The sequence below is a fragment of the Hyalella azteca genome, unplaced genomic scaffold (genome assembly GCF_000764305.2).
Source record: "Hyalella azteca isolate HAZT.00-mixed unplaced genomic scaffold, Hazt_2.0.2 contig7943, whole genome shotgun sequence".
Lineage (NCBI taxonomy): Eukaryota > Metazoa > Arthropoda > Malacostraca > Amphipoda > Hyalellidae > Hyalella > Hyalella azteca.
This window is the reverse complement of record NW_025938050.1, coordinates 2,213-16,284: the sequence shown is the minus strand read 5'-3', so window position 1 is coordinate 16,284 and position 14,072 is coordinate 2,213. Positions and strand designations below refer to the sequence as shown.

At 37.3% G+C, this 14,072-nt stretch overlaps 2 protein-coding genes across 3 annotated transcripts in view; one reads left to right on the top strand and one right to left on the bottom strand.

Annotated features, from left to right (window-relative positions):
* The window catches only part of LOC108681342 (neurofibromin), a 45,830-nt gene extending 42,370 nt beyond the window's left edge, over positions 1-3,460 (top strand). Inside the window, exon 43 of the mRNA XM_047881427.1 lies at positions 643-3,460. Within this exon, the coding sequence (XP_047737383.1) occupies positions 643-824 (182 nt within the window). The 3' untranslated portion in view covers positions 825-3,460. The remainder of the gene's footprint in view (positions 1-642) is intronic.
* Positions 3,461-3,915: 455 nt separating this feature from the next.
* LOC108681341 (tRNA pseudouridine(38/39) synthase) lies at positions 3,916-10,352 on the bottom strand. 2 transcript variants are annotated; one of them, XM_047881423.1, is made up of 9 exons: positions 9,968-10,352; positions 9,568-9,704; positions 8,498-8,674; positions 7,716-7,852; positions 6,814-6,935; positions 5,817-6,407; positions 5,298-5,536; positions 4,810-4,955; positions 3,916-4,156 (listed from the first exon to the last, which is right to left on the bottom strand). In XM_047881423.1, exons 1-9 carry the CDS (start codon positions 10,073-10,075, stop codon positions 3,921-3,923), a joined length of 1,893 nt encoding a protein of 630 aa, XP_047737379.1. In that variant the 5' UTR covers positions 10,076-10,352; the 3' UTR covers positions 3,916-3,920. The 2 variants fall into 2 exon arrangements, with proteins under 2 accessions (XP_047737379.1, XP_018025849.1); XM_018170360.2 differs by having other exon boundaries at positions 8,498-8,659; positions 9,968-10,350.
* Positions 10,353-14,072: the final 3,720 nt, after the last annotated feature.

The following is a 14,072-nucleotide window of genomic DNA, read 5'->3' as shown; positions in this document are numbered from 1 at the left end:
GACTAAACTGAAGAATTAATACGTCTTTTCCACTAAGTTTAGTGTTAAGTATTCGAGATACAAACGGCATTGTCGTGTTGTGTACCGAAAGACTAAGGACTAACAGGCGCCTGGCACACATTCAGTCTTAAAATGCCTAGCAACTTACAAACCAGGCAGTAAGTCCAGCAGCTATCTCAATCAATCGTCAGTTATGGAAAGATCGGGTTCCAAAGGCCGGATCCCTTGTGAACCAAGTCACGAAAAGTACAAGAATCATGGAAAGATCGGGTTCCAAAGGCCGGATGCCTTGTGAATCAAGTCACGAAAAGTACAAGAATCGGCAACAGGCCATGGGCCTATTTCTTCAACGACGACACTTCTATTCTATTCACAGACGCAGACGGCGGGGATGCAGGATTGTTTGTTCTATACATACGACATTGCCGTGTTGTGTACCAAAAGACTGAGACTAAACTGAGGAATTAATACGTCTTTTCCATCAATTTTAGTGTTAAGTATTCGAGATACATACGACATTGCCGTGTTGTGTACCAAAAGACTGAGACTAAACTGATGAATTAATACGTCTTTTCCATCAATTTTAGTGTTAAGTATTCGAGATACATACAATATTGCCGTGTTGTGTACCGTAAGACTAAGAACTAACAGGCGCCTGGCACACAGACGCAGACGGCGGGGATGCAGGGCGCTGCGCAGCGCCGCTGCTGCACGCTGCACTGGGCGGCCGCGCGTCCAGCTCTGCACTGAAGCCTAACCTCCTGCCCAGCATCATTGCCAAGCAGCGCTCGTTTCGCTGCAAACTCTCCAACAAAAATAAGTAACGACGCGTAAAATAAGTAACGATGCGTCATATGAACGACGCATTCACTCGAAGGCGTTGCGTAGTGGTTACACTAACTATTTCTGATGGGTATTTTTAGTCTCGTGTAACTAGCACAGGAAAATAGTAAAACGAACGAACGTGTATGCAAGAATGCATTGGTGGCAACTATGAATAGTTGAAATTAATAATGTATCTACAAATTAAATTTGAAATGTCGAACAAATGCGCTTTAATTTGTTATGACATTGAACGTATTTTTAACGAAAACGGCGGTTGAATAATCGCAATTATTTGCTTAAACATTCTGATCAGTCAGCCATGTTGAATTTCTTCCATTTATTGGTTGTCGAGGCCACACAGTCCGCTATAAACTGAGCTTTGTCGAGTGCAAATTGAGCGTTTTCTGCTTCAATATAAAGTTGATTCTTTGTTGTGATACTTGATAATTGAATTATATCTTCACTAGCTATTCTTCATTTTAAAAGCCCAAGCTGTAAAAAAATTCACAAACCTAAATTGTAGATGCGTTCTATAGTTGTAAAATATTAACTTTGTATTTTTAACCCTGATTGCTTACCAATTCTTAGACCTCGAATTGAAATTGGGTGCGTGATAACATCCGGTCAAGGTCTTTAGCTCGGCATAAAAATCATTTACTAGCGTAGAAAAAGAATTAAATTCACAATACTTGACTGGCATTGTCATTTGTCATTACTAAATTAATCTTGAGATTCCGTCGGGGCTGCGGGACCCGGTAAATTTTTAATTCAATGATAGATATATGTATTATTATTTGTTCAAAATTAGATTTAGAAAATGGAAATAATTTTAAACGAGGTTTGTCATTTTCTGAGAGGAAAAAATAAAGGATAAGAACTGTTAACCTTAAACAATAAGAACAAAACTAAGAGACGAGGATCCTTGTGCAGGTTTAGGCTTTTGTTCTTTGCGCATTTGCCGAAAAGTTGATTTGTGTTGCGACTCGCAGCTTCATCCAGTGTTGCATGGAGCTGAAGGGCCTCTGTTCAGGCCCGTAATGGGATCTTGAAGATTAAGTCTCTCAAATTTGGGCCTTTTTAATATCATGAAGAGTCATTTTTTTTAATTATTTGTAATGCTGCTCAAAAAGATCAAGATTTCAAATTTGGGACTTCTTGAATATCATGAGGAGTCAGTCATTTTTTAATTATTTGTAATGCTGCTCAAAAAGATCAAGATAATCTTTTGTTGGAGACAAATCGGAAATAAATGAAAATATTCCGTGCCCATTAAGATGGACATTTTTCTGGTCTCCAATCACTGGTTAATTTCGACGTGTTATTAATGTGATTGTCTTACGATTGTGTTCAAACAGTCGCATCATACGAGTTTTTTGCTGTAAACTTTTGCCGTATTTGTTTTAACTGTGCTTATATGGTGTCGTGTATATTGATATTAACCTGTTGTGAGGCTCCACCTTAAAAGTACGCGTGATCTCAGATGAAAACCTAATCCAAAATAAAGCGGTTTTGTGTATTAAGCATTTACCTGCTGATAACTTTGGCTTATTGTCCAGCATTATTAGTCTTAGCAAGTGCATTCTTGTGTGTGCGATTAAGGTATTGTTATGATTGGTCTCTGCGGAGCACCTGACATTGACTTGCTTTCTCGCAGTGTTCGGTACGACATTAAGCTCGAAGACGATTAGAAGAAATAAATCTCCAGGTAAATGTATGTTGTCTGTCGGGAATTTCTGTGGAGTGTACGTTCATTGATCGATTAGATTTAAACTGTGAAATTTATAGTCGCTCTTTTATTATGTGACATTCGCCAGTCCTCGGCACCCGTCTACTTGGCTGCGACGCTCGGCTACTATCTAAATAAAATGGACGGTTTTACAACTTACTTTCGAATATCTTTTGAAGGTATGAGTAGATAAATTATAATTTATTTTTATACCAAAAATTACGTGTAATGTGTAGATGACTGAATGTATACCGGGTTGGCAAGGAGCCAAATGGGTGCGGTATCCAGAGATGTACATATTTCTTGTAAGGTAACAGTCGCACGACTGATAAAGCTGTGTTCATAATCTTAAGACAACATGATTGTTTTCTCGTAGCTAATACCTCGATGTATAGTTCGTTCATCAATATTTCGAGGTAGTTCATGTGTTAACGACGGCCAGGAAAACAGGCTTTTGATTCGCAATTCAAAAACATTAATCTGGACAGTTAGATAACAATGGCGAACTTATACATGAAAATAAGGCATTTTGGCGCTAATGAATTTGTCAAGAATGTATGACCAAAAAAAAAAAAAACTTCGTCGCCAGGCTTGGCTATTCTTGCATATATTAACTGAGCTGTGTCAAATTTTTTGTTATATCGTGAGCAGAGGTGACTATAAACATAATTCAAATATTATTTATCATATAGATTCACTAGAGCGTCCCCGATAAAAAGTTAGCTTAGTAATCCAGCCGGTCAAAATAACAAATCTTTTTCCTTGGATGTAATGCAGTTGGAGTGCAGTTATTCAAATATGTGCATTGGTGGATGATTACATAACAAGCCTGTTTTCGATACTTGCACCTGGAACTCGATGTTGTCTCGGTAAATTAATGCTCATTTATTATTGCAATGATTACGAAAGCGTTGAGTTTTTTTTATCCTTACGCGTGTATCAGATTATGAGATCAAGTACATGAGTTGAAGTAAGGCCATTTTTTTGAGGGGGTTTGATATTAAAATATTATAACTATTACATATCGATATTTAAAACGAACAGCACTAAAATTCACAGAAGAATGCAAGACGTCTTGCAGTAGGTAACGAAGCTGAAACAACAAATTTGGCAAGCTAGTCTCCAAGAAATGACCTGAATTCATTATACAGAATAATTTTCTTACCAAATAGTAATGTTCATAATCCTGCGGCAATTGATATGTCAATACGTCTATTCTCTCGCTGACTTGACTATCAATTTGGGAACCCTATTCAATTTTTGTTTGATTTCATGCGTCCAAGTAAAGTAACCCTAAGTAGGGACCTGCAACAAACACTACAACCTTTGCAAAAAAAAGGTACAAGGTTAAATAAGAAAGAAACTTGGTTCAGTGATTATTTACGTGCGCTGTTAACTCCTTACAGCTGACATGTTCTGCGTTTTCTTCGTCGGGCGCCCGAGCTTCGGCATCCAGAGACCTGGGCTCCTCCAGCACCCTTAGGTCCACATCCCTCTGCCCCTTGAGGTCCTTGTCTTTAACCGCACTGGGGTTTGTTACACTGAGCAGACTGGGGGCCAGACGCCTACGCTTCACGAAATGTACAACTCGGTTCTCCAGACTCTCTGTAAGATAGATGTGGATTGGTCAACCAATTACGGTGCGTTATATGACAGCCCATTAAGGCTTGGATTGTAATATCAGTGGATTAATCGACCAATAATGGTGCATTATATGATAGCCCATTAAGGCTTGGATTGTAATATCAGTTAGGATTAATCGACCAATTACGGTGCATTGTATGACAGCTCATCAAGGGTTGGGTAATGTCCAACATGCCACGGCAACTTTGGTGCGCTTGAAGCCCATAAAAATGTGAGCGTAAGAGCATATACCGGATTACATTCATTACAGTCCACATGCTGTCTGGCATGAGTGAATAATCTCAATCTATTGACGCCAGAGACTAATAGGATTTCGATTGAGGGAAAGGCTTAGTTACTAATAAGGTTTATCTGAGTTTCGTCTAGGAGTTAGCGTCAGCTGACCGAGTCTGTCATCAAGGCTTATGATCATAACATCAGAGGCATATCAAATGCTCTGAATGTAGATGAAGAGGAAGAATGCCATTTCAATTGAAATTTAACTACCTTAAAACTGTCCCTCATAATGATACATGCAAAATACCAGTATAAGACACTCATAGGGACTTGATCTAATTGAATAATACGATCTCGAAATAATCTACATCTAGTTAAAAATATGAGCGATAACGGACTGCAAGTTTTGCGCTGCATCAGAGGCTGATGTTGCTTGGAGTGAATGTTCGCTACGATGGCGTGTTGCTGCAATACTACATCCGTAACATTCATGTTGTGGCACTCACGCTGCACCTCATCCAACATGTATTTCAACATTGTGCTCCTGTAAAAGAGACGTAGATTTGAACCCTAGAATAACATTCCAGGTCCTGCAAAACATTTCCCATTAAGAGACAAAATGTCATTCGCCCAGCAGACAGGGCAGAGGTGCAAGGAAAAAGAAATTGAGCCATGTCTCTGGCGCAATATTCAGTTTCGAAAATCAAATTCTGATAGCAGAGCACAATAGAAAGCATTAGATTATTATCGGTTCATCTGGAAACAACACACAATCAAGTATGAAAGAATGTAAAAGCGTATTAATTAATAATGTAATGTAAAACGCTTCGTTTAAATGGTAAACTCGATGTAACTTTTCTATAAACGAGCCAGTGCAAGCGCTGACCGTATCGAGTGCTGGGCCCAGCATCTCTGGAAGTGAGCTTGCACGCCGCGCAGTGCAGCCGCTGAGAACTGCCACTGAACGTCAGGGAATTGGGTGTAGAAAAGACACAGAGGTACTTCACTGGCGAGCTGATACTGAGGCTTGCGAGGATTTTTCTGTATATTTAATAATTCCGTCACAATTGACGCTTCTTCCTTGCCCAGCCCGACCAGGAACAGCACGGACATGATAGCCCTCACCTGTAACGCGAACGTGACACCTTTTATGGTAAGAAATATCTACAACCTTCGCATTTACAAAACGCGTAATAACACTAACAACTATCATGACACACAAAAATTATTTTAGCAATGACAAGCGCCTTGAGATCTTGAAAATAAATACATGATATTGCAAATATTTCACACGTTTACTTTCAGAAATTGACGTTATGGTCAAACTACACCCATCAATCCTAAATGATTTAGTTTTTCATAATATTATCTTTAACTAGTTAATACTCTAAATGAAGTTACGCACCTGGTGCCAGAGGAAGGCATTCCCAGTGATTGAGGCAACGCACATCCTGTAGCCGGCACCAGCCGTCACCTCACCGAACTCGGCAACAGGACTACACAGCAGAGAACCGCTCTCACTGTCATGGCTACTCCTCTTTTTATCACCCTTATAGCTCACTGTTTTACTCACGTCTTCGATGCTGTTTGAAATGAGTTCAGTATTATCATTTTTTCCATTGACTTCATTTACTTTATTATTGATATTATTTGATTCACAGGCATTTTGATTGCTTAAAGTCGAATTGGTTTCACAATCATCGCCGCTGGCACTGCCCACGGGAACGCCAACGTCTCTCTGACTTTGTTGTGTGTCATCAAAATCCATCCTTCTTATTGCATCCAAGTTTTGACGAAGCCGAGAGTAGCTGTTCTGTAACCGTGCAGCGCCGCTGTGCTCTAAACTGTTCTCTGCTTCACTGGAGTTCCCAAGGATGTCGATGCTAATGCTGTCTATGTTGCGCTCAAAATTAACCACTCCATTTCCTACGTCCATTTTGCAGAAATTACGGAAATCGTGATGGCCGATCATGAGCTCCGCCGCATCGCGCATACGCTGGAAAGTAATGTTAGACTTATTTTATCAGATTTTGAGAGAAAATTTCCCACACAAATGGATATGTGGCTGTAATTCTCCAATCAATTTTAACTAAAATCTCCAATTAATTTGCATCTTCTCGGCTAGAATTAGTGTCGTATCAACATAGATCCCCGCACAAACTAAATATACGTACATAAAAACAAATCAATAAGACTTTACAAGTTTAATGCGCAATAATTATTTCGGCTTTATCGTGATAAAAATGAGGATTTTAAATCAAGGCAAGCAAGAGTTGTCGTTTGTTACGTCACTAACTCAGCACTGACCTGCACACTCAGCACTGACCTGCACACTCAGCACTGACCTGCACACTCAGCACTGACCTGCACACTCAGCACTGACCTGCACACTCCGCACTGACCTGCACATCGAGGGCCCCCAGAGGGAAGAAATATTTGTACGTCCGTGACTGGCAGTCAAAGCGAGCCGAGTAGCCCTCGTTCACGGGGCTCCACGCCAGCATTCGGATGTGTTCAGGGAGCACTGCAATGCAAGCCTCTTATTAGGTAATGATACTGGTGAATGATAGGGGATGGGTGAATGATAATAGTGAAAGATACTGCATACATGATATTGTCAACGAGGGACTAGCTCAAACTAGGGTGATGCTGGCAAGGACTAGGATTAATTTGCCCAATATGGGACTGACTCTGGTTAACATTGATGATACTGGCGAATGATAGAGGACGGGTGAATGATAATAGTGAAAGATTATGCATACTTGATTTTGTCAACGGGGGGGACTAGAACAAACTAGGGTGACGTTGGGAGGACTAGGATTTATTTGCCCAATGTGGGAGTGACTCTGGTCAACGTTGACAAGAAACTGCAAGCAGCGATCAATAGCGGGTTTGTAAAATCCTGCATATTGGACAGATGAATGAATGTTGACATTCCTGACGTAGAGAAGTACTCAACACATTGGAATATTTATTACTGAACATTAATTGTAATAAAAAATAGTAATTATACACAGTAAAAATTAAGTGTAGTCATTAGTGAATGGCGCCGCTAGCAGTTAAGTTGATAAATCAATCAGCATCCGCGCATATAATAATAGCAATACAAAGAAAAAGACTAGACGAGTATAAAAAAAGTTAAAGCTATTAATTAGTATAGCTTTTTTGTCACCTAATCACTCAAGCTCAACGCACAAATCAGTTTTTCAAGCTAAACTTACAAATCACAGACGAAAATCGGCCGTTTCGTGTGAGAAACTACTGATATTACAGCACCAGGACTGGTACACTCACACCTACACACCTCTGTTGAGCATCTGCACGTACTGCAGCTCATGGCTGAGAGCAGCCTGAGCAGCAGCTGTAGCAGGCAGTTGGCTGCGCACGGTGATGGAAATCACTTGGCTGAATGCACTCACTCCTTTATCAGTCCGTCCACACCTGATCAATTATACAAAACATTACAAACAAATAATTTAATGCATTTTTAAGAATATTTCATGAATGCGATTTCACAGAGCTAAATAATTAATAGTGAATATTAGCCACTTACTGGCATTACTCATAATTAAAAAGCCCTTAAATTTAAAATCCAGTTAGTCTGAATCCTGTTATTAGGAATAAAATGAAAGTATGTTAATTAGAGAAAAAATTACCCGCACATGCATTTTAAATAGAACCAACACTGAATATGAATATGGCAGCTTCACTCATTTACCTTTTGTTTCAAAGCATACAAAATAAAAAATATATTTTGTGTTCTTAAATAAAAATATAATCAACTTGTAAATTAAATTACAATTTTGTATCTAATTCTTCCCTACAGCACCTCAATATTCCCACGTGAGAATGAATTTTCAGGTCCAGGCTATATCCCAGCACAATAAATATTATGGATATGTATTAATGGGGCCATTATTTAAAACACAAATAAACTAACATTGACAAATATATGAAGATGATATATAACACACAAATGTCTAAAAGATCAATTTTCAATCCACCAATTTAATAAATAGGTACAATAAATTGAAATAAATCATTTGTAACAAATTGCAGGATGTCTAACAAAGATAACACCAACACCTATGGTAATTAGATGTCTCCCTACTCTTGATGAGCTTGGTTTTGAGGAGTGCTTCGAATAGGTCTGCTTCAATGGTCCTATGTGAGTCTTCTTGCACAGCATAGCCTTGGTGGTCCCAACCCAGGTATGCAAACTTCAGCAGAATATGGCGGCTAGTGTGCCTGTGAATATGGCGGCTGAATATGAATATGGTGGCTGAATCTGAATAATATACATATTTTAGCAGAATATGGTGGCTGGTGTGCCTGAGAAGCAGCAGGAACAAGTCAGTGGTAATCATTTAACAAGAAAATCAAACAATCCAGGCCATACAAAGTTATGTGTAGATAAGACTCACAATATAATTGTCTTACATTCTGCTTAATAAACTGAGCACAATGCATTAGGAATGGAATTATCTAGGTTTAATGCAATCTTCATTACCTTATATTAAGCTAAATACAATACCAATAGCATTATTTACCAATTACAATACCAATTCATTATTTTTTTCTTGATTCAATCAAAAAGGAACTATCTTTGTCTTAGTACAAATGGGAATAGTATAATCTTGCACATAATGCAACCTACACAGAATTAGCTAGCTTAGACTCAGTTCAATGGGAAGACTCAGAAAATTCTATTCAGTTCAGAATAGCATTTTCTTAAGCAAAATGCAGTAAATATGGCCTCAGATCAGGAAGTGTCTTAATGCTGGCTGGGTGAAACAAGTCTAGCCATTCTCAGTGTCCGACTGTCCATAAAATGAATATCTTCTCTTATATAAATCAATAAATAATTCAATAATAATAATAATAATATAATATATAATAGGTAATATATATAATAATAATAATTCAATAAAATAATAAAACTTGATCTGAATTCCTTAGAATTGAGCTTGAAGTGTTCAAAGATCATAATACTCTCAAAATAGTTTTCCTTGCACAAGCAGATGTCAGCTCTAACAATTTAAAAAATCTTCATGACAGAGATATAAAGATAATATTACAACTTATTTATTACAGTTGATACAAATACCACTGAATAACTTTAAATATAAAATAATAAATTAATTTGCATAACTCACTTTTCAAAGTCGAATGGTTTTCCTTCCTTCCTTCCTTGGCTATTGATATTCTGATCATTTTTTGCCATGTTGCGTTGAAGTAGAGCTTTGAGTTGTACATTGTGTGCATGAAGCTGCAGAGCACAAGCCTCCAGCTCCTAAGCAATAAATACAAACTTTTAATAGCAGTAATAATTAGCTATGTTTGCTCAATTACACATTTATTAACAACATATGCAGTAAATTTTGAATTCTTTGCAATAAAATCTACATAATCAAAGTCTAAATAGCATACATATACTTTCTAACTTTATCATCATTCAATAGAATTCATGAATTCTTTGCACAGGTCAACAGCCTAATTTGCTGCAAATGAAAATATTTACTAAATAGTAAATATGCATGATTGCATGTCACTCACTTCTCTGTCCATGAGCTGCACATCTGCTTTGTTTAGCTTTGAACTTGACTTTGCATATTTCCTAGGCATATTTGGAGTATCAGAATTAACTTCTTTAACAACACTCATTCAAGTATACTATGTTCAAACTTAGATCATACATAAATGAAAGCTCTGTAATGCTTTTTTTTGCAGAAAAAAAGATACAATCATTGTGAAAGTTCAGAATGTATGCAAATATAGAACAAATGAATTTTTTTGACCAAGTAGCAAAATAAAAATAAACCATTCACAGTTTTTCAGAATTTCAATGCAAATACAAAGCATAATTACTGTGTTTGGCACGTTTTGTTAGTCAAATTGCATTTAGTCAGTTACATTTTACAACTGGAATGGTTCTGCTTTCTTTTGTTTCCAGAATATTCACATTGTGCTTGCAAGTTATGCTGCAACTGCTTATAAGTTATATGATACATTCCATTTGCCATGAGAAATACCCACCACAAATCAATATATAAATTTGTATAGCCAGTATCTTGAATTCTTGATATCCATGCAGCTATGCCTAGAAATATTATTGAACTCAGCAGTCAATTTGAAGGGCAATCGGTTTTGAAAGGATGACGCCACAGCACCAAATCGTGAAATGCATAGTGGGTTTGGTTTGGCCACCAAATTTGTTGCATGTCTAGCTTTCACCTACATTTTGCAGAGCTGGGCAGCGCTACTTTGAAATGTAGCGCCGCTACCGCTACATGCTCTAAATGTAGCGGGCGCTACCGCTACATCCACTAGATTGTGACAGGCACTACCACTACCGCTACAGTAAAATGTAGCGCGTTACGTTAGCCGCTCAAATGGCCAAAATTTTTAGAAAAAATCTCGTAATATTTATTGTTCTGCTATTGGGATTTACTCGTAAACATTAAATGAGAATAAAACATTTTCAAAACATATTAATTCAACTTTATTGCAATTAACCTAACCAAACTAGTACTGGTTACTGTGGTTAGACACAGTAAATAGAAGTTAGTTATTTACTTATTTTTATGTTTTACCTTCCCTACATGGATGTCTACTTTAATCTACCAATCTCAAAAAGTATCCACATATATATATATATACAAATGAAAGAGTGATTTTTTTATATTTAGATTCAAGTAGACATCCATGTAGGGAAGGTGAAACGTAAAAATAACTCTAAGCAAACTGAAACATGAACAAATACCTGTACCATTTACTCGCAATTTGTAAGCAAATTGATATATAAAAATAAGTAAATAACTAACATTTACTCGCAAGCAAACATGGAAAAATCAGAAATTTCACACAAATTCCTTTATCCTTTATTTATCCTCTATTACACAGAAATTCCTTTACCCTTAATTATTTATTTATTAAATTCCTTCATCATATATTTTACACAGAAATTTTATCCTTTAAAAATACCAGCATTTCAAAATGAACAACTGAAATGTTCATTATCAAATTAATTAATATCAGTTTTAGCTAAGTTAGGTTAGTTTTATTTGCAATACTCGCTACTCGGTCACTTCTATCCATATATTAAACTTGATATAAGCTGCCAGTTACAGAGGATTATATTCACATGCTAAACTTATTAAGTTACTGAATACAAACAGGTTACATATTACCAATGAAATAACTCAAATAAGCATCAGAGCTATAAAATCAAGTTCATATTGAGAACAATTGCTGCCGACATGCTTATGTTGATACCACATCACTGAGATAAATTAATGGGTAATCTTGACTAAATCGTGATGCACATTCTGTTTATTATAGCACAGATATATGATCTTTTACCAAGCCAAACTCAGTCGTATACGTGATAACCCACAATTAGATGGGCAAAAAATTCATCGCCATTTGAACAAAGTCTCAATCACTTCAATTTTATTACACGGAAATTCCTTTATCCTTTATTCACACAAAAATTTTATCCTTTGAAAATACCAGCATTTCAAAGTGAATATCCGACAAGCTTGAACGCTTCGGCTTTAGGATATCCTTTCCCAAGGAAAACATCCTCTCCACCGCAGCACTAGAAGGGATTGGAGTGTTGTACAGTAATTGGTCAAAAACACAAGGGAGAAGTTGAGGAGAAATACTAATGTAGTAAAATAATCAAAGTTCTGTCATTAAATTACTTACCTCCAGAGGTAGCATATTATCCACAAAAAAGTGATTAGTTTTTGGTCAACGTTAGACTGACAGACTGCTCGACTGGCGAAAGCCATGGACTGTTCAATCTTCTGCTGTTTTGCACAAGATTGAGTGTTAGTTTCTTTATCCATACCACTATGACTTCTCTTGCGTTCTTTTGTAGCAGTTTCAATGAGGTTGTTTAACTTTTTTGCTAAATTTGGATGCACACGGGTCATGTGAAGTTTCAGATTGTGCATTGATCTTCTATTTGCAGATATAACTTATCTTTGGAGCACAAATTAAACATTTATACTCAACATTATTTCCCTTAACACCAGTGAATTTGTAATATTTTTCAAGAAAGGGCCAAGGATTAGATGTTAGTGAACAGATGATGTTCATGGCAATGGTGAACGCAAGGTACAAGTACTTGTACTAGCCTTAGTAGGTGAGCCGACTGGCATAGACACTGTCACTGATAGTGATGGCTTTTCCTCCTCTGACAGTTGCAATTCTGCATCATCTTTATCCCTGGACGCACAAGGATCATTGTCGGCCTTCGTAATATTAATATATTTATCCATTTTAAGTGCATACAAAAATATCAATTATTTTATTTGGCATACACAGATGAGCATCTAGTCTAGAAGGCTAGAAACCGTTCTCAAATCCTGAAATTTAGTGGTATAAGCTGGCGCCTGGCAGTTAGTTGCTACCCCCTAAGTTCCTAATCCTAACAAACCGGAAAATGTACATGAACGGCAAGACAAACACACCCTACAAGCGCTCTCAGCCAACAAGTGGCTGGAAACTTGTAACAACAAGTGGAAACTTGTAACAACAAGTAACAACTAACATGTTGTCATTGACACTAGTAACAGTAGACTCCTGCGTTTGGTAGTTTTTTTATCCGAGACGAGACGAGACAACAGGCTCTGTCCCGGTTTGCAATAAAAACCGGGACAATTTTCAGCCCTCCGTAGGAATTCCGGGACGATACCAAGACGAGACGAGACATCCCGGTTAAAATAGGTACCTTAAAATTTCCCATAATTTATAGCCATTTTAATGTGACATAACGAGACGAATCAATTATTGATGTGGTGTAAACTTTGGCTTACCATCATACATTTATACAGATCTGGGCAGCGCTACTTTGAAATGTAGTGGCCGCTATTGCTACATGCGCTAAATGTAGCGGGCGCTACCACTACCGCTACAATTGCTTAAATGTAGCGCTGCTACCGCTACTGAAAATGTAGTGCGCTACTGCCCACCTCTGGTAACAACATACATGTTGACACTTATAACAGGCTGAGGTTGACAACATTACACCGAAAATCTTTCATACAGTTTTATTCTGTAATTTATATTATGTATGTATCATGCTGGTTTTTAAATAATATTTGATACTATCAAGTAAAATTTAAAGGCTTTATCTATAAACGTAGCAGTAACGCTGTAGCGGCAAAACCTAGTATCGCTACTTAAATATGTAGCGGGCGCTACCGCTACCGCTATAATTGCTTAAATGTAGCGCCGCTACCGCTACTGAAAATGTAGCGGCCGCTACTTGTAGCGCACTACTGCCCACCTCTGCATTTATTTAATAACTTGAGACGTATCCTTTTACTATTCTGATTGGAGCTTAGCAATTGAAATGATTTTTGCTACGAATACATGTTGTGGTTTAATATGGTACTGAATATTGAGAGGCAAATAAAAATGGAATAACACTTTTTTTTAATTCTGTTCTATGATGGTTTGGAGGAGGCCATACTAGCTGTAGCTGGTGACATCGGCTGACTGGACAGACTTTGATTTGCCTCCAGCTCAATCACAGAATCAGATTCATTGATCTTGCCTTAAGCAATCTCCTTCAACAAAAAGTTTAAAAAAAATAACAACATTTTAAAATACAACAAAATTTAAGTTGGAAAATATAATAGTTTGATCT